This window comes from Bos taurus, chromosome 22 (assembly GCF_002263795.3).
Source record: "Bos taurus isolate L1 Dominette 01449 registration number 42190680 breed Hereford chromosome 22, ARS-UCD2.0, whole genome shotgun sequence".
Classification (NCBI taxonomy): Eukaryota; Metazoa; Chordata; class Mammalia; order Artiodactyla; family Bovidae; genus Bos; species Bos taurus.
Window position 1 is genome coordinate 10,804,698 of NC_037349.1, and position 22,584 is coordinate 10,827,281.

Sequence of the window (22,584 nt, forward strand, 5' to 3'; positions counted from 1 at the left end):
TGAAGAAGGCATTATATGTAGTGACAATATCTGTAATTTTTGTTTCTAGAGATTCCTAACTTACATTTTCATGGTAACATAGTTCAGTACTTTCTTTAGTTGTCTTGCATTTATTCAGATATATAGTATTTTTTGCACTTACTCAGTCATGTCTGACTCTTTGCGACCCCGTGAACTGGGGCTTTCCAGGCACCTCTGTCCATGGGATTCTCCAGGCAAGAATACTGGAGTGGGTAGCCAGTCTCTTCACCAGGGGATCTTCCTAACCCAGGGGCCGAACCTGGGTCTCCCGCAAGAATCTTGTGGACAGATTCTTTACCGTCTGAGTTACCAGGGGAGCCTGATATATAGTATAGCAAGTAAATTAAAATATAGGTACAGGAAAGAAAAGTTTTTAAATATTATGCTGTTTGTTTGGTAGAGTGGTATTTCAAACAGTTGTAGAATAGCTGTTTTTGTATGGATCACAATAATGTACCAGGTTTTTTTACTACATACAATAGAATATCTTATGGAGCCCTCTTGTTTGCTTTCTCCATAATTTAAAGGTCAGTTACTTTTCTTTTTTTCCCTTGATAAATAAAATTCATTTAATTTAATTTTATTTATTAAAGTTTTAGTCTTGAGTAAACATCTTTTTAATATTCTATGCAACTGAATATGAAGTATACATAAAGCATTTTTACTGCACATAGACAATTACTTTTCAATTGCCTGGCAGAGAGACTTGCTGATCTCTGTGAAATATGTCTTTTATTTTAGAGTGTGTAGTGTAGGATATTTTTAGGGCTGGAAAGCATTAATTGCAATGTTGTACAAATGTATGCCGTGTATCCAGCTTCTAATTCTTTGAAATGGCAGAGAAGAGGAAGATAAAAGTTAATTCCTATATTCCCCTAACTGTTCTCCCCTGTGTAAGTTTAAGGAGGTGTCTTGGACTGATAAAATTTTATAGCTCTTTTTATGTTAGAGGGGCAAGGTATTTAAACTTTTATAAGGGAAAAATTTAAACATATAGCAAGAGTGGAAATAGCAATAAAAATTGCATAAGATTACTTGTCCTTCCCCCAATATCCATTGTCCGGTGTCAGCAAATAATAACTCATGGCTATCTTATACCATCCCCTCACACCTCCCTAACCATACCCCTCCCGCCCTCATCACACATGCAGATACCCCTCTCCCCCATCCCCATGGGATTATTTGAAGCAAATTTCAGAAATCTTACCTACCTATTTTGGTATATATTTCTAAAAGATGAAGACTAAAGCTACAAAATCATAGTACATTTATCACAGCGAAAATTAATAATTTCATAGTATCAGATACCTAATGAGAGTTCAGAAATTTGAGAACACTTTTGCAAAGTTGCATGCTTTCCCCACTTGTATTTAAGAATAAGAAGAGTCATATATTTGACCTTTTCTTGGTTAGCCCTAAGAGGTTGTAGGGGAAAACTTGGTACTTTTTAAGCACCAAGTTACTGAAACATAGTGACTAGTATTTGGTTGAATGCTTTTGTTTAAAACATGGATGTTACTTTATCATGAGCTGCTTCTGTAGGTTTAATTTTAGTTAGACACTTAGTGTATTATGAATAGTGTAGAATTTTGAATCTTGAAGAATATCAAACCTTACGGAACTAACACAGGTTTGATGTAATAAGTAGAATGCTGTGTAACTTAGAACATTTGTCATACCAACAGAACAGAACAAAAAACTTTCATTTGTGGAAGAAATTATTTTTAATTTTAAGTTTTTCTGAAAACTGTCCTACCAATTTCATTTAGACTGGTGGCTTTAAATGAATGAGGCATTTCCATTTCTTATTAGGAAGATATTTTTCAGAGCTTAGCCCGAATAACTTTAAATAGTATTTAATTGTAAGGAACAGTTGACATTACTTCCTCTGGATAGTTTTCTACTTGAATGAGTTTTGCTGACTGAATTCCTGATGTTAATTTTGTACTGAGGGAAAAAACTGGGGTGATGGTAATGGGGAGAGGCATGGGATTAGTTTGTAAATTTTGCTACATACTAATCCTTGCTATTTAGTTACAGATAAAATAGCAAAATGAATTTTCTAAAATACTTACCATACTAGTTTTGCCTTGCATGAAAAAATTCTAATAATTGAGCAGTTACTAATTTTGTTTAATAGATATGTGTGTCTAATAGGTTTTGGTACTTGGCCTTTGTTCTTAACGGTTTTAAAACTTTAGTTTTCTGATCCTCTCTTTACAGTGTTTCTTTGTTTTTCTTAGAATGCGTCTTTCCAAGCCACAAAATCTCCCGACAGTGTTAATGGAAGTGAACCCACAACTCCTCAGGTTTGTTTTAAATGTTATTTAAAAGAAAGAGCAAGTCATTTCAGTGTCAGTCAATCTATATTATTAGCCACAGTGATGTCCAAACACTTGATACAGTATGTATGGTAAATCCAAGTTTGTTGATGGTTTCTTGGAAAAAGTTTAAAGTGAAGTAATACATGTGTGTGTGTGTGTGTGTGTATATATATATATATATATACACACACCAGTCTTGTAAGTTTCCATTATTGCTCATTTAAAAACTTAATGGCACCGAAGATAAAACTTTGAAAAACAGACTGACTTTATAGTTGTAAAAGATTAGGAGTAAGCCATACTGAAAGACATGTTGAGTTACATATTCTAGAATGGGGATGTAAAGAAAATGGCATTTTCTTTTAAAGTTTGTTCTAATGCAGAATATCTTATTACTAGCGAGTTAAGTTTATCTTTGACTTTAAAAAGTTATTTGGAGAGTGGGACTCATGTAACCTTCTTTTGACTCCTTCCAAAAAAGAAAGAAATTCATTAAAAAAAAATCTTAATGATAGCAGTGTCTGAGATGAACATTTATTATTTTTGGCTTTACTGATGATTATTCATCATTAACCTGGCTATTCTCAACAGTGTCTAGTGTAGGGCAGTAACATTGCTGATTCTGTGGACCTGGAGCACGAACATGGGCAGTTTCTCAACAGTCTGATTTATGAACTAAATCATGCAGACTAAACATTCTAAAGTATTGTCTAGCTTCCCAAACTCCATGAACAGCTTACCTGTGAGCTGAGAACCTCATTCTTTTCAGGGAGGCCAGTCAGATTCTGGGCCAAGTCCCTGGGCCTTGAAACATCCCCAGTTAATCCCAAATCCTTTTCAGTTCAGTTCAGTTCAGTCGCTCAGTCATGTCCGACTCTTTGCGACCCCATGAATTGCAGCACGCCAGGCCTTCCTGTCCATCACCAACTCCCGGAGTTCACTCAGACTCATGTCCATCGAGTCAGTGATGCCATCCAGCCATCTCATCCTCTGTCGTCCCCTTCTCCTCCTGCCCCCAGTCCCTCCCAGCATCAGAGTCTTTTCCAATGAGTCAACTCTTCGCATGAGGTGGCCAAAGTACTGCAGTTTCAGCTTTAGCATCATTCCTTCCAAGGAAATCCCGGAGCTAATTTCCTTCAGAATGGACTGGTTGGATCTCCTTGCAGTCCAAGGGACTCTCAAGAGTCTTCTCCAACACCACAGTTCAAAAGCATCAATTCTTCAGCGCTCAGCCTTCTTCACAGTCCACCTCTCACATCCATACACGACCACAGGAAAAACCATAGCCTTGACTAGACGGACCTTTGTTGGCAAAGTAACGTCTCTGCTTTTGAATATGCTATCTAGGTTGGTCATAACTTTCTTCCAAGGAGTAAGCGTCTTTTAATTTCATGGCTGCAGTCACCATCTGCAGTGATTTTGGAGCCCCCCCAAAAAAAGTCTGACACTGTTTGCACTGTTCCCCATCTATTTCCCATAAAGTGATGGGACCGGATGCCATGATCTTTGTTTTCTGAATGTTGAGCTTTAAGCCAACTTTTTTACTCTCCTTTTACAAATACATAATTTCTTGCAAGTGCCTTGAAGGAGGGGTAAAATATTGGGAGGCATCAGTCTAAATGTTACTGGACAGATCCAGTGATCTTTGAGGAATATTTATCAGAAAATATTATTTAGAATGCTTATTCTATTGTAGAATAGTCCAAACAGATTGAATATAATTGTGAATGCAAGAACTAGAGTGAATAACAACCAATGTTTTGATCAAATTCAGGAGAGACTTAAGTTTTGATTAAGGTGAGGAATGAACTTGTGTGATATTCAGAAAGTTAGTTGTGTTAATTGCGTTTACTGTGTCTCAGGTGTTGTTGATCATTTTATGTACATGATCTCATTTAATTCTTGTTACAAGGAGACACCTCCACTCAGAGTCCGTTTGCTTTTATACAAAATTCTGACAGGTTGGTTGTTGGTTGCTGTTAGCAAATTAGGAACAATGGATATCCCTGAAGCAGGTAGAATGCTTACTGTAATTGGGAGCAGGAAATCAGAGTTAACACCAAGGTAGAAGAGATGGTGAAAAGCAAGCCCAAGAGTTTATAAAGTGTAGCTGCTTGTGACCCCCTTACTACTGGGTAGATCATCTTCTGTAAATCAGTAGATTTTGGCACACAGTTTGTGGCAGAGATGTCATTAAAAAGGGTTACTCACTGTCTTTATCTAAAAAAGCAAAAAAGTGTAGTATACCCTTTTCAAAAAAATGTCTGTTATACTTAACAGTAGTTAACTCTTCAGTTTAATTTGGTACACAAAATTCAGGTAATCAGTACATAACATTCAGCTAATCAAAATGACTCTTCATTCATAGGTTGACATTTTACCTTGCTGCTGCTGCTACTAAGTCGCTTCAGTCGTGTCCGACTCTGTGCGACCCCATAGACAGCAGCCTACCAGGCTCCCCTGTCCTTGGGATTCTCCAGGCAAGAACACTGGTGTGGGTTGCCATTTCCTTCTCCAATGCATGAAAGTAAAAAGTGAAAGTGAAAGTGAAGTCGTGTCCGACTCTAGCAACCCCATGGACTGCAGCCCACCAGGCTCCTCTGTCCATGGGATTTGCCAGGCAAAAGTACTGGAGTGGGATGCCATTGCCTTCTCCGGACATTTTACCTTAGACAGACTTAAAAAAAACTCAGACATTTGAAAATAATCAGTGTATGCCACCATGTAATAGAGAAAAATATAGTTTGTAAAACAAGTATATATGAGCATTCATCCTTATCTGAGAAGCTGTGAAATAGTTTGATTATAGTTTTAGTGTTTTGGCAGTTTAGGATAACTATAGGATCTAGTATTACTGTCTTATTGTGTAGATAAGATATTAGGCATGAAACCTTAAATTACTTGCCCAGAGACTAGTGATTAGTTATTGATAGTGGAATTATCATAGATTGACAAAAACATCAGTCTCCCCAGCTATAATTTTTTTTTTTTTGCCATGCATTGCCTCATTTAAATTTCTATGTTGTTAAAATGAGATATGGAGAGCAGAGTAGTGGTTGCCAGAGGCGAGGAGGGTGGTGGCACGGCGAAATGGGCGAAGGGATAGAGAGCTACAGACTTCCAGCTATAAAATAAATAAGTCATAGGGATGTGTAATGTACTGCACTGGAAATAGAGTCAGTAATATTGTAATAACTTTGGTGCATAATCTGTAAAAATATCTAATCAGTATGTTTCATGCCTGAAATGAACATATCATTGTATGTTCTAAACTTCAGCAAAAACAACAAAAAATAACAACTGAGTTTCACTAAATTCAATAGAGCAAAACATAGGAATTTAAATGGCCATTCTCATATGCTGTTATTTTTTTTTAGGTTGTGGGAAAAAGTCTGGTTTTGAAAATCATTAATTTTTTAAAAAAGAAATTATAGTAGTAAAATTAAATTTTGAAATTTTCGTTGCTGTTTTTGAATACTGCTAGAAGTGAAAGACTGCTTTTAATTTTATTTTCAATAGTTATGAAACATTTCCAACATACAGAAAAGTTGAAAGAACTTTATAAAGTGAACATATGTGTACCTAACGCGTCAGTTCTGTCACTGATGCATTCATTACCATACTCTTTTTTCTGTCCATATATTCATTCCTCTATTTGTACCTCAATCTATTTTATTTTTTTGATGCCTTTCAAAGTTGTAGGCCACAGTACTAATGTTTTAGTATGCATATCGTTATCTAGAGATCAGTGTTTATAATTTCTTTTTTGAAGTGAATTTTACATAAAATGAAATGTACAAGCCTCAAATGTGCACTGACTGAGTTTTGACAGTTGTATGTGCCAAACCCAGCCACAGGTTATGGAAGATTATCATCACCCCAGAAAGTTCCCTTGTGGTGCTCCTCTCAGAGGCAACCTGGTTTAATTTTTTTCCACCATGCAACAGATTAGTTTTGCTTATTTTAGATTTTCATGTAAGTGGCCTCATAGAGTGCACTGTTCTGTGGAAGGCTTCTTTCACTCAGCACAGTATTTTTGGAATCTCATCCTTGCTGTACTTATCAGTAGTTTGTTCCTACCTGTTGTTGTGTAGTTTTTCTATATGAATATTCTGTAGATACTCACCTATTGATGGACACCTGGGCTGCTTGAAGTTTTCTATTATGAATAAAGCTTATGAACGTTATTGTAGAGTGTTACTGGTGTCGTATTAATGCTTTCCCATGATTTCTAGAATAAGATATACTATATAAAAAATGATATGTATCATTTTGATCAATCATTGAGTATTTCAAGTTTTCCCATTAGATCATCATTATCATATTGCCAGGTTAGGGTTCAGCTGAACAAATGTGTCCTAAGCACCTCCTGTGGAAAGCACTGAGGCAAGACTACAGAAATAGAGAATATGGATCCTGTCCTAAAAGAGTATAAAGTTTGGGGTGAGGGTGTGTGTGCAGTGGATACAATGTAGGAAAACATATTTAGTGCTTCCTATACGAGACATTATTTTAAGTGTTTTTGGCCATTTAATCCTCATAACAATCTACTAATTTTTTTTTTTTTTAAATAAATGAGGAAATTGAAACAGAGGTCTTAAAGTTAGTAAGTAGTAAAGCTGGAATTCAAATCAGGAAGTCTGTTCTTAACCACTGTGCTGTATTATCTCTGTAGTTGTTTTAAGGCATAAACAGTTAGTTGTTGTATCAGCGAGTAAGTAATGTTGAGTCAGAAGGCAGTATGTGCTCCAGGAGTGGTCCTGGTAAAGTGCTTAGCGATTAAGAAAGGCAGTTTCTGATGGGAGAAATCCTAGAAATTTGAACTCACTTCTGAAGGATGTCTGGGTTTCCATATGCATAGAAACTGTGGGCGATAGCACAGAGGCACACAGACAACGCATTTGCTCAGGAAACAGGAAGTTCCCTAGTAGAACTTAAGTTTCTGTTACGTGGAGGGGTGATTTTACAAAGAAATGGGTCTTGGGAACTGGGAATCTTGAACATAAGTGAAGGATTTTGATCTTTCTATTAAGTGAGAGTTCAAATTAAGAACTGGAATGAAATGAACCGAATTATATTTTAGGAAGAAATCCTAAAAATCCTAGTGACTGTGTGACACAGCGGCAGACCGGTGGGTAAGAGATCTGACAGAACAGAAGGTTGCTACAGATATCCAGCTGGCAGAGGATAAAAGTCTGAACAATAACACTGTTGGGGAAATAGGAAGGAGGAGTGAAAACAGGGTCAAGCGGGTGAGACAGAAAGGCGTTAAAAAGTAACTCTGTGTTCATTTATTCTTCCTTATACATTTTCCCCCTAATCCCCATCAGCTTTTTAAACAGTAGTTACAAATCAGGGAATGTCTTTGGTGCCAGAAGCCTGGCAGTGGTTGGAGCCCGCGGGAGCTGAGTTTCTTATGTAGCAGAAGCGCTGGAGACAGTTGTTAAAGACCCTTTCCCTTTGGCTTCCTGTCCTGCCCTCCGTTTTTCCTCTCATTCTCATCACTGCCTTTCATCCTCACAGTTCCAAGTTTGGCCTCCAGGAAATACATCTCCATTCTCAATAGGACAAAAGACACATTCCTTATCAGGAAAGTAATATTTCTTCTAGAAGGTTCCATCGTGGTTTTTGGCTGCACTGTGTGGCTTGTGGGCTCTTAATTCTCTGACCAGGAACTGAACCCAGGCCCCCACAGTGAAAGGGTGGAGTCCTAACCACTGGACTGCCAGAAAACTGAGGAAGGTCCCATCCTTTAGAGTCCCACTCAGTAGTATCCATTATTGGCTGAGCTTTGGCACACAGCCCACTCGTGGCTGAACCAGAGTCTGGGAAAAGCTAATTTTATTATTATTTTACATTTATATTTTTAATAATTTTGTTAGTTCTTTTATTTGTAGCTGTGCTGGGTCTTTGTTACTGTGTGGGCTTTGCTCCAGTTGCAGTGAGCGGGGCTGCCCTCTAGTTGTGGTGTGCGGCTTCTCATCACCCCGCCTTCTGTTGCACAGCGCCTTCTAGTTGTGGTGTGCGGCCTCTCATTGCCCTGCCTTCTCCTGTTGCACAGCGCCCTCTAGTTGTGGTGTACGGCCTCTCATCGCCGTGCCTTCTCCTGTTGCACAGCGCCCTCTAGTTGTGGTGTGCGGCCTCTCATCGCCGTGCCTTCTCCTGTTGCACAGCGCCCTCTAGTTGTGGTGTGCGGCTTCTCATCGCCCTGCCTTCTGTTGCACAGCGCCCTCTAGTTGTGGTGTGCGGCCTCTCATTGCCCTGCCTTCTCCTGTTGCACAGTGCCCTGTAGTTGTGGTGTGCGGCTTCTTATCGCCCCGCCTTCTCCTGTTGCACAGCGCCCTCTAGTTGTGGTGTGCGGCCTCATCACCGTGCCTTCTCCTGTTGCACAGCACGGGCTCCAGGGCAGCCAAGCTCAGCAGTTGCAGCTCCCGGACTCCAGAGCACAGGCTTCATAGGGGCGCAGCTTAGTTGCTCGGAGGCGTGTGGATCCTCCTGGATCAGGGAACGAACCAGTGTCTCCTGCATTGGCAGGTGGATTCTTTATCACTGAACCAGCAGGGAAGCTCAGAGCTAATTTTAAAAATCCTTTAATTGAAATGTAATGTATCACACTATAATATCTACATACAGAAAAGTATCATGTATTCCATATACAGTTTTCTGAATTTTCACAAACTAAACACAGCTTTCTAACCAGCACCCAAAATCAAGAAACAGAAATTACCAGCTTCCCAGAAACTGTTGTGTTCCTTTCTGTTCTCCTCTCACACTGGGGGCGGGGGTAACTACTGTTGTGGCTTCTAACACTATAGATTAATTTTGCCTGTTTCTGAGTTAATGTAAATAGAATCAGAAGTGGATATTCTTTTGTGTCTGGCTTCTTTTGTTTAATACTGTTAGTGTTAGATTCATGTATATTCTTGTTTGTGGCTATTAATCTTTCATTCTTGTTGCTATCTGCTGCTGCTGCTGCTGCTGCTGCTGCTGCTAAGTCACTTCAGTCGTGTCTGACTCTGTGTGACCCCATAGATGGCAGCCCACGAGGCTTCCCCGTCCCTGGGATTCTCCAGGCAAGAACACTGGAGTGGGTTGCCATTTCCTTCTCCAGTGCATGAAAGTGAAAAGTGAAAGTGAAGTTACTCAGTCGTGTCTGACTCTTAGCGACCCCATGGACTGCGGCCCACCAGGCTCCTCTGTCCATGGGATTTTCCAGGCAGGAGTGCTGGAGTGGGGTGCCATTGCCTTCTCCGTGTTGCTGTCTAGTATTCCATTGATGATCAGACAACAGTTGATTTTTCCTGTCTGTTATTGATGAGCATCAACAGTAGTTTCAGGTTTGGCACTGTTTTGAACAGTGCTGCTGTAAGATTCTAGTGCATGTCTTTTGTTGAACATAATTATACATTTGTACTGGATATACAGTGAAGTGAAAGTTGCTCAGTCATGTCCGACTCTTTGTGACCCCTGTGGACTATACAGTCCATGGAATTCTCCAGGCCAGACTACTGGAGTGGGTAGCCTTTCTCTTCTGCAGGGGATCTTCCCAGCTGAGGGATTGAACCCAGGTTTCCCGCATTGCAGGCGGATTCTTTCCTAGCTGAGCCACAAGGGAAGCCCAAGAATACTGGAGTGGGTAGCCTATCCCTTCTCCAGCAGATCAAACTGCTGGTCCACAGAGTACATATGTGTTTAGTTTTAATGTTAATAAATGCTAGTAGTTTTCCAAAATGGATGGCTTTATATCCTCACCAATACTTGGAGTTTTCCATAGTTGTATTTTAGCCGTTCCAGTGGATATGTGGTAGTGTGTCATTGTGGTTTTAGTTCATATTTGAGAAGGTGAATGTTTAACCTGGCTGTATTGTTAGCCTGAACGAAACTGGCGTCTGGTGGAAAGGAAGAAGGGAGGATTAGATATCTCTTGATAGATAGTGTTGGATATCTGGTGATGACAGCTCAAGCCAGTCATGGCGTGAAGTGCTTCACATGTCCTTGTGTAGTACTCCTCATGAGCACCCTGGGAGGTGAGTGCTGTTTTCCCCAGTTTACTTATGAAGAAACAGAGGCATAGAGGGGCAGTGTAACTTGCCTAAGGTCATATTGCTGGTCAGTGGTGGAAGGAAGACTTGAACCTATGAAGTCTGGCTGCAGAGCCTGTGCTCTAAGCTGCTGCATCGTAGAGCCAGAAGAGTCTGCCACATAAGCTTGAGTATGGTGCTTAAGTAAAGTTTGTCTTTTAGTCTTCTTTCTCTAATACTGATAATCAATGTTTATTGCATATTTGCTACATTATAAGCAATTTGCGTGTACATGTTAACAAATTCAGTCTTTGTGGCATCCTTATGAGGTAGGTAGTATTACTATTACCATCATTATTATTTTTATCATCCCTATTTTAGAGAGGTGGAAACAAAACTCATGAAGTTAAGTAACTTGACTCATGTCTTGAACATTGATTGTGGTGGAACCAGGATTTAAACTTAGGCAGCTTTGCTCGGCAGCCCAACAGGCTAAATCGTGACACTCAGTCACCTTCCTGCCAAGCAGAGTAGATGTGACAGTTACCCAGCTTACCAGCTTCTGCACATAATGTCCTTGACATTGTTCATTAGTCTTGGCTCACCTAAAATAACAGTTATTTCTAGTGCTAGTCAGATTTCTCACTTGTTTGCCCTAGGCAGGTTACAAGGAGATTGTCTGTAGGAGCTGAAAAGCACTTTTTGTGTGGGTCAGAAGTGGCTGGTAATGGAGTAGGCGTAAAGTGGGTCTTCAGGGTTTTGAGCATGAGGGTCCCTCCTCTCCCTTAAGACTTTCTCCACCCTGTCCCAGAAGAGAGGTAAAACTTGCACATTAGGAAAGAATAAATGGCAAAGTACACGAAAATAGAAAAATGAAAGTAAAAATCACCTAAAGTCTAACCACTCAGACCCACCGTCTGTTAACTTTTTGCGTTGGTCCTTTAACAGCCTGGTTCTCAAGGTGTTTGTGGGCACATACATACCGATTCAAAACTATACGTAACTACTTTAATCAAAACGACCTCACGGTGTATGTGTCATTTTATAACCTGAGTTTTCCCGTTTAATAATAGTATGTCTTGAATCTTCGTACATACACCGTACTTGATATATCCTCCAGTGGTGAATATTTGGGTTGTTTTCAGTTTTTACTGTTACTAATCTGTGGTAAATCTCTGTGCTGATGAAGAGGGTGAGCCCCTGCTAACTCACACCCTGCCAACTACTATTATTAAATCTCTAAAATCTATAAAGTATTCCTGGTCTGATTTTTTTTTATTGTGTATTAAAGAGACTGTTTCTGTTGTCTTGTAATCTTTGCCTGCACATGGCCTCAGTCTCCTCTGAGCATTTCGTTCCTAGCATCTTTGAGATCTTGCAGTGACCCTGTTGCACTAATGAGAATGAGTTTCTAGGAAACACCTTAAGTACTGACTGCTGTCATGTGAACAAAACAATGCTGCTTTAAATAATGCAAGTTATTGAATTATAGTATTTTCCATGGCTGTTTTACAAAATAATGCATTATCATTAATATGCTAATTAAGAGAATAGCTCTTGCTGATGACTGTTTCTGATATGAGGCTTACTGATCCACGCAGAGGGGCTTGAGCTCAGACTCTGACTGCCCTTCATGATTTTGTAATGCTTACGTTTATTCCCCGAAGACAGTGGTAAGTAGAGCAGAGCCGAAAGTCGCCAGTCAGCTCTGCCTTTTGTTCTCTTACTGAGCAAAATGGGTTCACTCTGCGTTACCTACTCTCTGCCTGAGAAGAGTGTTAAGGACTGCACCTCCAGGCAGACTCCAGATTCAGCCACATACTTCACACCTCACAGTACATATCCCCATTTGCGGTCCTGGGTGTACACTGTGGTATTGTTGGCCCCTGCCTCCAAGGATCTTAGTTTAGTGGATGAATCTTACAGCGCACAGGTGAGGTCTGCTGGGAAAGCATGGCTTCCTTCTTTTTTACAAATGGGCAAACCGAAGGGAAGTGACTCAGTGAAGGTCATTCCACTGCTCAGTGACAGACCTGGGACCTATAACCCAGTCCTCAGACTCAAGGTCCAGAGCCTTTTCAGAAATAACCGGGCGTCTCTTGTTTTTCAGCAAACAATTTATTGTGTAAAATGTCAGGAATGAAGTTAAATGTGCTAGAGCTTTTAACAGATTCTTGCTGGTGATTAGGGAATAATAGAAGTCTAAATGTGTATTTTAACTCCCATGTTCTGTTGTGTTTTGGTTGTAGTCAAGTGACACGCAGTCTTTTGCACAGAAGCTCCAACTCCGGGTGCCGTCTGTGGAGTCTTTGTTTCGGAGTCCAGTAAAGGAATCTCTAGTCCGATCTTCCTCTAAAGAATCTTTGGTACGCACGTCTTCTAGAGAATCCCTGAATCGGTTCGACCTGGACTCTTCTGCTGCCTTCTTTGATCCACCCTCTGATATGGAGAGTGAGACTGAAGACTCACTTGGGAATTTAGACAGTCTCAGCAAAGAGCAGTTGATCCAGTGGTTGCGGAGGACGGAACGAAGGTTGAATGGCTACAAAGGGAAATGTTGTGAGGTAAGGGCATGATTTTTTTTTGCTAGTGTGAAAATTTCCTCCTCATGTTCTCTAATTCATGTTACGGCCTGGTCTTTACGCCTGTCGTTGGCTGAACTGTTGATTCCCTAGCTCCGCTGGATCCTGGTGGTGAGTAGTGTGTGGCAGTATCTAGTTAAAGACCTTCACCGGTGCTGAGGCCCTTTGGCCAGGACTCTTAGTAAAATTTTGGAGCAGATTGTTGCCTGTAGCCTTCTGATTCTCACATTGCTCTTTCTCCACCCTCCCTCTGCTTCTCATTCAGTTGGTGTGAGGTGGGGCCTAAGAACTTCTATTTCTATTAATAGCAGGCTCCAGGTGATGCTTTTGTTTGTGAGACTGATCTGTGACCATAGTTTAAGTAGTCTTTAGGCGATGGGCTGTAATCCCATTTTATGAATTAGGTATGTGAGGTATGTGTTTAAGTGAGATCCCATTTTATGTGTCTAGGTGAAATCCCATTCTGTGAATTAGGTATGTGAGGTATGTGTCTAGGTGAAATCAAATGTAATTTAGTATTTTTATAATCAAGTTACACTTTATTTTTTAAAAATATATTACCTATATTATTTAGTTTCAACTGCATATGCATCTAATTAGCTTGAATTGTCTATTAAAGGGTTCTTTTGACTTATTTTTTGACTTTCATAATGAGATGTTTTAGCAGAGCTTAGAACAATTAACTGCATTTATGTAGGAATGACTGATGTTATTAATGACTTTTTCTTTATTTTAGCTTGTTACAGCTTATCAGACTCTTCATAGAGAGAAGAAAAAGCTACAAGTAAGTGATTTATTGGCTATTTATATTGATTCATATGTAATTTTAAAATTAGAAAGGATATTGTAATAAGACCCTGGCTTTTAATAATTTTTCATATGACCAAAGTATTTAACCTGTTTTACTATTAGGAATTTTGATGCAGAGAATGGGAGAAGTCTCAAATGTTTTTGCCTCTGGTAGGGATGGGCTTCCTCAAGTATGCAGTATATAAGAAGTTTGGATTTAATTTGCTTGCCTCTCTCAAGTCTGTTTCCTGGTGGGTCAGTCTGTAGGCTGCATGTTTGTTTTACTGGTAGATAAATATACAACTTGAAGGAGATGGCAACCCACTCCAGTACTCTTGCCTGGAAAATCCCATGGATGGAGAAGCCTGGTAGGCTACAGTCCAGGGAATTGCAAAGAGTCAGTGGGACATGACTGAGCGACTTCACTTTCAAATACCTGAAGACATCTGTTTCTTATCCTTGTGTCAGGGTCCAAAAATAAGCATCCTCTCTTCTGTTTGCTGAGGTTGCTGCTCATAAAGCCCTCGGTTAAGTGTGTAGAGAGCAGGAGTGATGATAGTTCTCCTGGTGACTTACTTCTGCCCTGTTCTGTCATCCTCTTCATGGCCAGAAATCTCCCAGCAGGTGTCCCAGGTGATAATTCACATGTCAGAGCTAAGGGGAAGTAGCACTCCAGTTCAGATGGTGCTGTTATTTGTAAAATGCAGATGGTCTTCGTTCTTACTGTAGAAGTTATTTAAAACAGTTTAATGTCTTGTCCCATTTAGAGACATTAATTGTATAACCAAAAAATTATTTGTAAAGTGAGTTTTGGTAAACTTTATTTCCCCATGTATATTATTTTCAAATATTTAATTTACCATTAATAATAGTCTGCTTTGAGTACAACATTAAATTATATGACTTTGGTTTGGAATATAACCAGTTGAGAATAGTAACATCAGTTATTTGTTGCTGATTTCACTATTATAATTGTCCGTAACAAGTGTGGAAATTAGATTATTACACGTAAAGTATTTAATTTGATAATTTTTTAAACATGTGGTCTATAGAAGTGGGAGAATAGTTCTGATTTAATGCATTGTATTATTAATAATCCATAAACTCATTCTCAAAAGGTCATCTTATTCCTAAGTTCTGTGAGTACCTTGCTTGTGTTTCTTTGATTTGTCTGGTTTTTTGTTTCTAGATGTACATAAATCTACCACTAAGTGGCAGGAGAGAGTTGTGATTGCATAGTTGCAGAAGTAAAGGATGTTGGAAATAAAATTCAGTGATTTGTGATCTTTTTAACTTGATTGTCATTGATATGTCATGTGATTGTTTGAACCAGCTTTTTTTTTTTTTTCCTTTTAAATTAAAGGGTATATTAAGTCAGAGTCAGGATAAAGCACTTCGGAGGATTGGAGAGTTAAGAGAGGTAAGTTGAGAATAGTACTTTGAGAATAGTGACTAAATTTCTCATATTTATCAGGACTGTTTTATGTTTTGGGGTAGTTTCATATGTACCCCATTATAGTGAAAACTAGCCAGATCAGCCTACAAGACCAGGGGTCAGTTCTTTTAGTTTTTATTTGTGTGGTTTCCCTAAGATACATGTTGGTGAAATTACAGGCAGACCTTATTTTATCGTACTTTACTGTGCTTCAGAGATCTTGCAGTTTTACAGATTGAAGGCTTGTGGCAACCCTTTGTTATCAGATGATGGTATCTTTTAGTAATAAAATATTTTTTGAATTAAGGTATGTGCTTTTTTAATGCTGTTGCACACTAAATAGTTACTTAGTGTAAATAGTGTAAACATGACTTTTACATGCTCTGGGAAACCAAAAGTATTGTTTTATTGCAATACTTATTTTATTGTGTTGGTCTGAAATGAATCCATTATATCTCTAAGATGTTCCTGTAATGACTTAAGAATGGCTTATTTAACAATAGAGTATAATTTGCCTGCATAGACAGTCAGTGACAACTTCTAAGGCTAACCTGTCTCTTTAGGTAGTTCAGGCTTCTTCTTGTTTTTTCCTAATCAGCAACCTTTTTACCTTTTTGGTGAAGTAAAACAAGAATTATGTTTCTTGTAATTTGGGAGGAAGGGTGTAATTTTTACAATAAACTATCATATCCAGGCAAATATTTATCATTTGGAATCATGCTTTGCTAATTTCTGTTTCTGGTCCTACCTTAAGAAGATTCGAAAATATTGGCTTAAATTGGTTAGCGAACAGCATTTTAGGTCTCTGCTATATCATTTATCATAATCATTTTACCATCTTTTAATCATAAACTATAATAGATGTAGAAAATCATGACAAAAATATAGCTTCCACATATGTAGTGACCACTGTGTAGCCATCACCAAGGTCAAGAATGTTGCTGGCCATCCAAAAGCTCCTCTGTGCTTCCCAGCCCATTCACAGCACCTTCTCTTTCTCCAAAAGTAACTGCCATGCTAACTTAAATGTATTTCCTTGTATTTCTTTTAAGGTTTTATCACCTAAGTGCATACCTTGAGATGTTATAGTCTTGCCTATGTAAAAAATTTTTTGATGTATCTTTTAAGTCTCTCTAAGTCTACTTGTCTTCTTCATCCCTCTCTTTTCCTTACACTTAATTTGTGGAAGAACCTGATGATAATTGAGAAGATCCAAAATTGCTCATTGGCCATAATCCCAACATTATAAACCTCGTAGACTTGAAATAACATCATGAACCCCTTATTGCGAAATTCAGACTTAAATTAAAGAAAGTAGAGAAAACCACTAGACCATTCAGGTATGACCTAAATCAAATCCCTTACAGTTATACAGTGGAAGTGACAAATAGATTCATAGGTTTAGATCTGATAGACTGCCTGATGATCTACGGATGGAGGTTCGTGGCATTGTACAGGAGGCAGTGATCAATATCATCCCCAAGAAAAAGAAATGCAAAAAGGCAAAATGGTTGTCTGAGTAGGCCTTGCAAATAGCTGAGAAGAGAAGAGAAGTGAAAGGCAAAGGAGAAAAGGAAAGATATACCCATTTGAATGCAGAGTTCCACAGAATATTAAGGAGAGATAAGAAAGCCTTCCTCCATGATCAGTTTAAAGAAAAAGAGGAAGGCAATAGAATGGGAAAGACTAGAGATCTCTTCAAGAAAATTAGAGATACCAAGGGAACATTTCATGCAAAGATGAGCACAATAAAGGACAGAAATGATATGGGCCTAACAGAAGTAGAAGGTATTAAGAAGTGGTGGCAAGAATACGTATAAGAACTATACGAAAAAGATCTTCATGGCCCAGATAACCATGATGGTGTGATCACTCACCTAGAGCCAGACATCCTGGAACGTGAAGTCAAGAGGGCCTTAGGAACCATCAGTACAAACAAAGCTAGTGAAGGGGATGGAATTCCAGTTGAGCTATTTCAAATCCTAAAAGATGATGCTGTGAAAGTACTGCAGTCAATATGCCAGCAAATCTGGAAAACTCAGCAGTGGCCACAGGACTAGAAAAGGTCAGTTTTCATTCCAATGCCAAAGAGTGTTCAAACTACGACACAGTTACACTTATCTCACACGCTAGCAAAGTAATGCTCAAAATTCTCCAAGCCAGGGTTCAACAATAGCATGTGAACCATGAAATTCCAGATGTTCAAGCTGGATTTAGAAAAGCCAAAGGAACCAGACATCAAATTGCCAGCATCCACTGGATCATCGAAAAAGCAAAGAAATTTCAGAAAAACATCTGCTTTTGCTTTATTGACTACGCCAAAGCCTTTGACTGTGTGGATCACAACAAACTGTGGAAAATTCTTCAAGAGATGGGAATACCAGATTTCCTGACCTGCCTCCTGAGAAATCTGTATATAGGTCAAGAAGCAACAGTTATTACTAGACATGGAGCAACAGACTGGTTCCAAATTGGGAAAGGAGAACATCAAGGCTGTATATTGTCACCCTGCTTATTTAACTTATATGCAGAGTATATCATATGAAACGCCAGCATGGATGAATCACAAGCTGGAATCAAGATTGCCAAGAGAAATATCAATAACCTCAAATACGCAGATGACACCACCCTTATGGCAGAAAGCAAAGAACTAAAGAGCCTCTTGATGAAAGTGAAAGAGGAGAGTGAAAAAGTTGGCTTAAAGCTCAACAATCAGAAAACTAAGATCATGGCATCCAGTGGAAACAGTGTCAGACTTTATTTTTTGGGCTCCAAAATCACTGCAGATGGTGACTGCAGCCATGAAATTAAAAGACGCTTATTCCTTGAAAGAAATGTTATGACCAACCTAGATAGCATATTCAAAAGCAGAGACATTACTTTGCCAACAAAGGTCCATCTAGTCAAGGCTATGGTTTTTCCTGTGGTCATGTATGGATGTGAGAGTTGGACTGTGAAGAAGGCTGAGCGCCGAAGAATTGATGCTTTTGAACTGTGGTGTTGAAGAAGACTCTTGAGAGTCCCTAGGACTGCAAGGAGATCCAGCCAGTCCGTTCTAAAGAAGATCAGTCCTGGGTGTTCTTTGGAAGGAATGATGCTGAAGCTGAAACTCCAATACTTTGGCCACCTCATGCAAAGAACCAACTCATTGGTAAAGACCCTGATGCTGGGAAAGATTGAAGGTGGGAGGAGAAGGGGACGACAGAGAATGAGACGGTTGGATGGCATCACCGATGCGATGGACATGAGTTTGAGTAGGCTCCAGAAGTTGTGGATGGACACGGAAGCCTGACGTGCTGCAGTCCATGGGGTCGCAAAGGTCGGACATGACTGAATGACTGAACTGAATACTATCATCATCAATTATGATTACTGAAATTAGTTAAATGCACTTTTATATGCTATTGCAATCCTTCCAACATTTAAAAATCCTTTTCCATATCTATGCTGTTAGATCATAAAGCATAATATATACATTCTTTTTTTTTTAACTCTTGTGGTGTATTTGTTCTACAAGTATAGTTAACGTTCACCAGAAAGAAAAGATGCCCAGCTGTTATACTCGCACCTCCTCCAGCCTCTCCACTGCATGGCCCCTGACCCCTATGCATGGTTTTCTGAATATTAACACTTCTGTGACATGTCTTAGAGGTCAAACTAGAAATGTGGAGTCTTGGGCTGAGTAGGAGTTCAGGTTTTGTTTCTTCTCAGTCACACTTTCTATTATTACTAGAAAAGAGGGTACATTTAGCACTTTGTTGAGGGACAAATAATATGGCACTTTTACCCAAAAGTTTTTTTTAAGTTAAAGATATTTGATACATTCCACTCATCAGAATACCTGGGGAAATAATCAGAAAGATCTTATAAAACTTCTGCATAAAAATGTTAATTCCAGGATTTGCCCGAATTTGCAGACAGTCCAAATGGCCCAACAATAGGACAATTATTGAATTGGTTGTTATGTTTAGTAATGGTACAGAGCCATTTATTATTGTGCTAAAAAGTTCAAATAGTGTAGCTTTACATCAAAGGTCAGTTTCCTAGATACCAAATATATAAGGATGGATAAGACAAAGTCTTTGACCAAATGAAGCTCGTTTTCTAGTGGGTAAGACATAGACACACATACGTATATGCATACATATACAACACGCTGTTAGGTAGTAAACAGTTCTATTAGGGGAAATGAAGCAGCATAAAGGATTGAAGGTTGAGTGAGGCCTTTAGAGGGTGGTCACACACTGGTTACTCTCTGAAGAATTCATTATAGGGAATCAAGAATGGAAGTGAGAGCCCTTTAACAGGTCTTACAGCTGTAGTGCTGGTAGGAGTGGTGGCAGGGATAGAAGTGGTGGGAAATGGCCAGACTTGCTATTACTTTGAGCGTTTGCTGATGATTGAGAGGGAAAGAGAGGAGTCAAGATTGACCCCAACACTTTTGGCTTGGGTGACAGTGAATTGCAGCATCATTTGTTGAGTTAGGGGATAGTGAAGAGGAGATTTATTGGGAGAGGAATCAGGCTTCAGAGTCTGTAAGTAGTGTCACATGGAAGAAGGATTAGGGTTGTTCTTAGTGACCCCAAGGATCTAATCAGAAGAACTTTCTGAAAGTGGAAAGTAACCCCTGGTGCTGGGTCCAGTTCTGGAGCTGGTGGGACCCTGTTACAGTGGTGGTGGACAGCTGGCTAGCCACCCTGTAGGCTGTAGTCAGGATGTAAGTAGACAGTTCCTTTATAACCATGGTCTCTATTATTTGTGAAGTTTTTAGTGGTAGAATAAGGTAGCAAGAGGAAGGAGGAGGGGACATGATTAAAAATTGTTTCCATTGTATGCAAGGACTTCTTAAGATGAGATGAAAACATTCAGAACCTGAAAACTGTCATATTAATATAAATCACAGAAGTTTTTGTGGGCTGGTATCTAGTATGGTAGAAAGTAGAAAATTATTTCGGAGAAGGCAATGGCACCCCACTCCAGTACTCTTGCCTGGAAAATCCCATGGATGGAGGAGCCTGGTAGGCTCCAGTCCATGGGGTCGCTAAGAGTCGGGCATGACTGAGTGACTTCACTTTCACTTTTCACTTCCATGCATTGGAGAAGGAAATGGCAACCCACTCCAGTATTCTTGCCTGGAGAATCCCAGGGACAGAGGAGCCTAGTGGGCTGCCATCTATGGGGTTGCACAGAGTTGGACACGACTGAAGCGACTTAGCAGCAGCAGCAGCAGAAAATTATTTGGAAGAAATGAATTTTAAAGAAAGTAAAGGACTGCATTGCTATTAAGGAGATGCACAGCTGTTCCATACTAAAGAATTGTCCTGTGCAGGTTCGTGGGGGACAGTGGCTTTCCAGACTTTGGGATTTCATGGACTGAGAAATTACCTTTCATTTCCTTCCAGAAATGGGGGACCAGAGACTTGTCATAGGGCTACTTTTATTTTTTTCAAGTGAGGACATTGGGAATGAGGAACTAGGTTCTTTTATTGTCATTATTTCATGAAAGAAAAATTTTTTTTAATAACAATTAGGAAGGACATAGTCTCAGGATAAGATACAGTTGTTTAGATGAAAGATCTTTAGGTCTAAGAAAAACCTGTATTGATCTTAAGACCAGCATTTGGAGACTCCGGCTGTGGGGGAAGGTCAGGCCAGTAGTGAGAGGAGCAGACCCTGTGCTGGGAGACCTTGAGGCTGTGTGGGTGTTGGGAAGAGAGGACAGTTAGTACCTCAGCATTTTGAGAATTAGTAAATTTGAAACGATTCAAGAAGAGGGCGTTGCTTATGAGTCCTTGAAAATATTGTTTGAAGAAAAGTTTCTAGAGTTGTGTGAGGGATGGATTAAATCAGATGAAAACTTGAGGTAAGAATTCTCTCTGAAAGCCTACTGAAGGAAATTAATCTTCAAAATTATTAGAGATTGGGATTATGGTTATGTATGGGGAAAAAGGACCTAAACATTGTGGAGAAAGTAACGAAAGAATTTGGTTATATGCAGAGATCGGCAAAGAAAAATAAAATATGACTTTGACTATTTTGAGCTTAGAGAATGAGAAAAGTACAAATCCTAGAAAAAGAGAGGGGTTTGGATGGAATATCCACTGTGTTCCAGGTGTTAATCTCCAGCATTCTAATGGAGCACGTGTCAGGGAGAAGCCCTGAGGACTTGAAACTGAGCCCAGAGGGATAGCTGCCGATAGAATCAATGAAGGACATGGTGGAAACTCTAAAAGACAGGACTATAGGGAGGAGCTCTGCACCTGCAGAAAGCAGGTACCTCACTTAAGGAAGTAATTATTAGAGACTGAGTGGAGAGGTAAAGACCATTGGATTTAGTTAGGAATGCTTATTAATGCAGAGAAGGCAATGGCACCCCACTCCAGTACTCTTGCCTAGAAAATCCCATGGATGGAGGAGCTTGGTAAGCTGCAGTCCATGGGGTCGCTAAGAGTTGGACACGACTGAGTGACTTCACTTTCACTTTTCACTTTCATGCACTGGAGAAGGAAATGGCAACCCACTCCAGTGTTCTTGCCTGGAGAATCCCAGGGACGGGGGAGCCTGGTGGGCTGCTGTCTATGGGGTCACACAGAGTCGGACATGACTGAAGCGACTTAGCAGCAGCAGCAGCTTATTAATGACCTGAGAAAAGCAGTGTTTTAAGTAATGTCAAGAACTTGAAATATCACTGTTTGGTGATCCAGTAGGTCAACCTTTTCATTTGAGGAAGCTTCTGATTTTGGCAATTCATGTATTGGAAAAAGGAAGGCTCTGTTGATTATCTAGTTACTTACTGTATAACCATTCAGTTTTAGATCAAGTGAGTTTAAGATAGCACAGGCAGTAAGATGTCTTAAAGTAGGATAAAGTTTTACCTTTATCTTAAGTAACATTTTTTAAATCCTTTCTACAGAATTGTTAATTCAGCAATGATTAAGGTCTAAAAGTATGTTTTCTCTTCTTGGATCTTTATACTGTTTAAAGAACAGAATTATTTGTTGAGGTAAATACTACTGTTTTAAATGCTAATTATTCTCTAATTATTGTTGCTTATACCTTAAGAGTAATACAGTCTGGGTTGATCAGTTTTTAAGTTTTGAAAACTTCAGGTTCATATTTTTTGTTTTATACTGAAAACTGCCTGTGAATCCTTTATGTTTTAGGAGCTTCAAATGGACCAACAAGCAAAAAAACATCTTCAGGAGGAGTTTGATGCATCTTTAGAGGAAAAAGATCAGTATATCAGTGTTCTCCAGACTCAGGTAAAAAAAAAAAAGTGTGGAATTTTTGGATAAAGGAAAATAAAGGGATTTTGATGGAATATCTGATAGGCTCTAGATTTTTTTTTTAAAGGCCTATTTTTAAAACTCTCTGCTTTTCAACTGAGTTTTAAGGATAATTTTTGATTTATT

The 22,584-nt window shown here is 39.3% G+C and overlaps 1 protein-coding gene across 13 annotated transcripts in view; it reads left to right on the forward strand.

The window, feature by feature from the left end:
* Positions 1 to 22,584, forward strand: part of GOLGA4 (golgin A4) — a 130,333-nt gene that overhangs the window by 28,832 nt on the left and 78,917 nt on the right. For 7 of the 13 annotated variants that reach the window (XM_059879789.1, XM_059879793.1, XM_059879794.1 and 4 more), the window contains 5 exons: positions 2,265 to 2,330; positions 12,616 to 12,930; positions 13,685 to 13,732; positions 15,101 to 15,157; positions 22,336 to 22,434. In XM_059879789.1, the coding sequence (XP_059735772.1) occupies positions 2,265 to 2,330; positions 12,616 to 12,930; positions 13,685 to 13,732; positions 15,101 to 15,157; positions 22,336 to 22,434 (585 nt within the window). The remainder of the gene's footprint in view (positions 1 to 2,264; positions 2,331 to 12,615; positions 12,931 to 13,684; positions 13,733 to 15,100; positions 15,158 to 22,335; positions 22,435 to 22,584) is intronic. The other 6 variants (XM_059879795.1, XM_059879797.1, XM_059879798.1 and 3 more) reach the window with 2 other exon arrangements.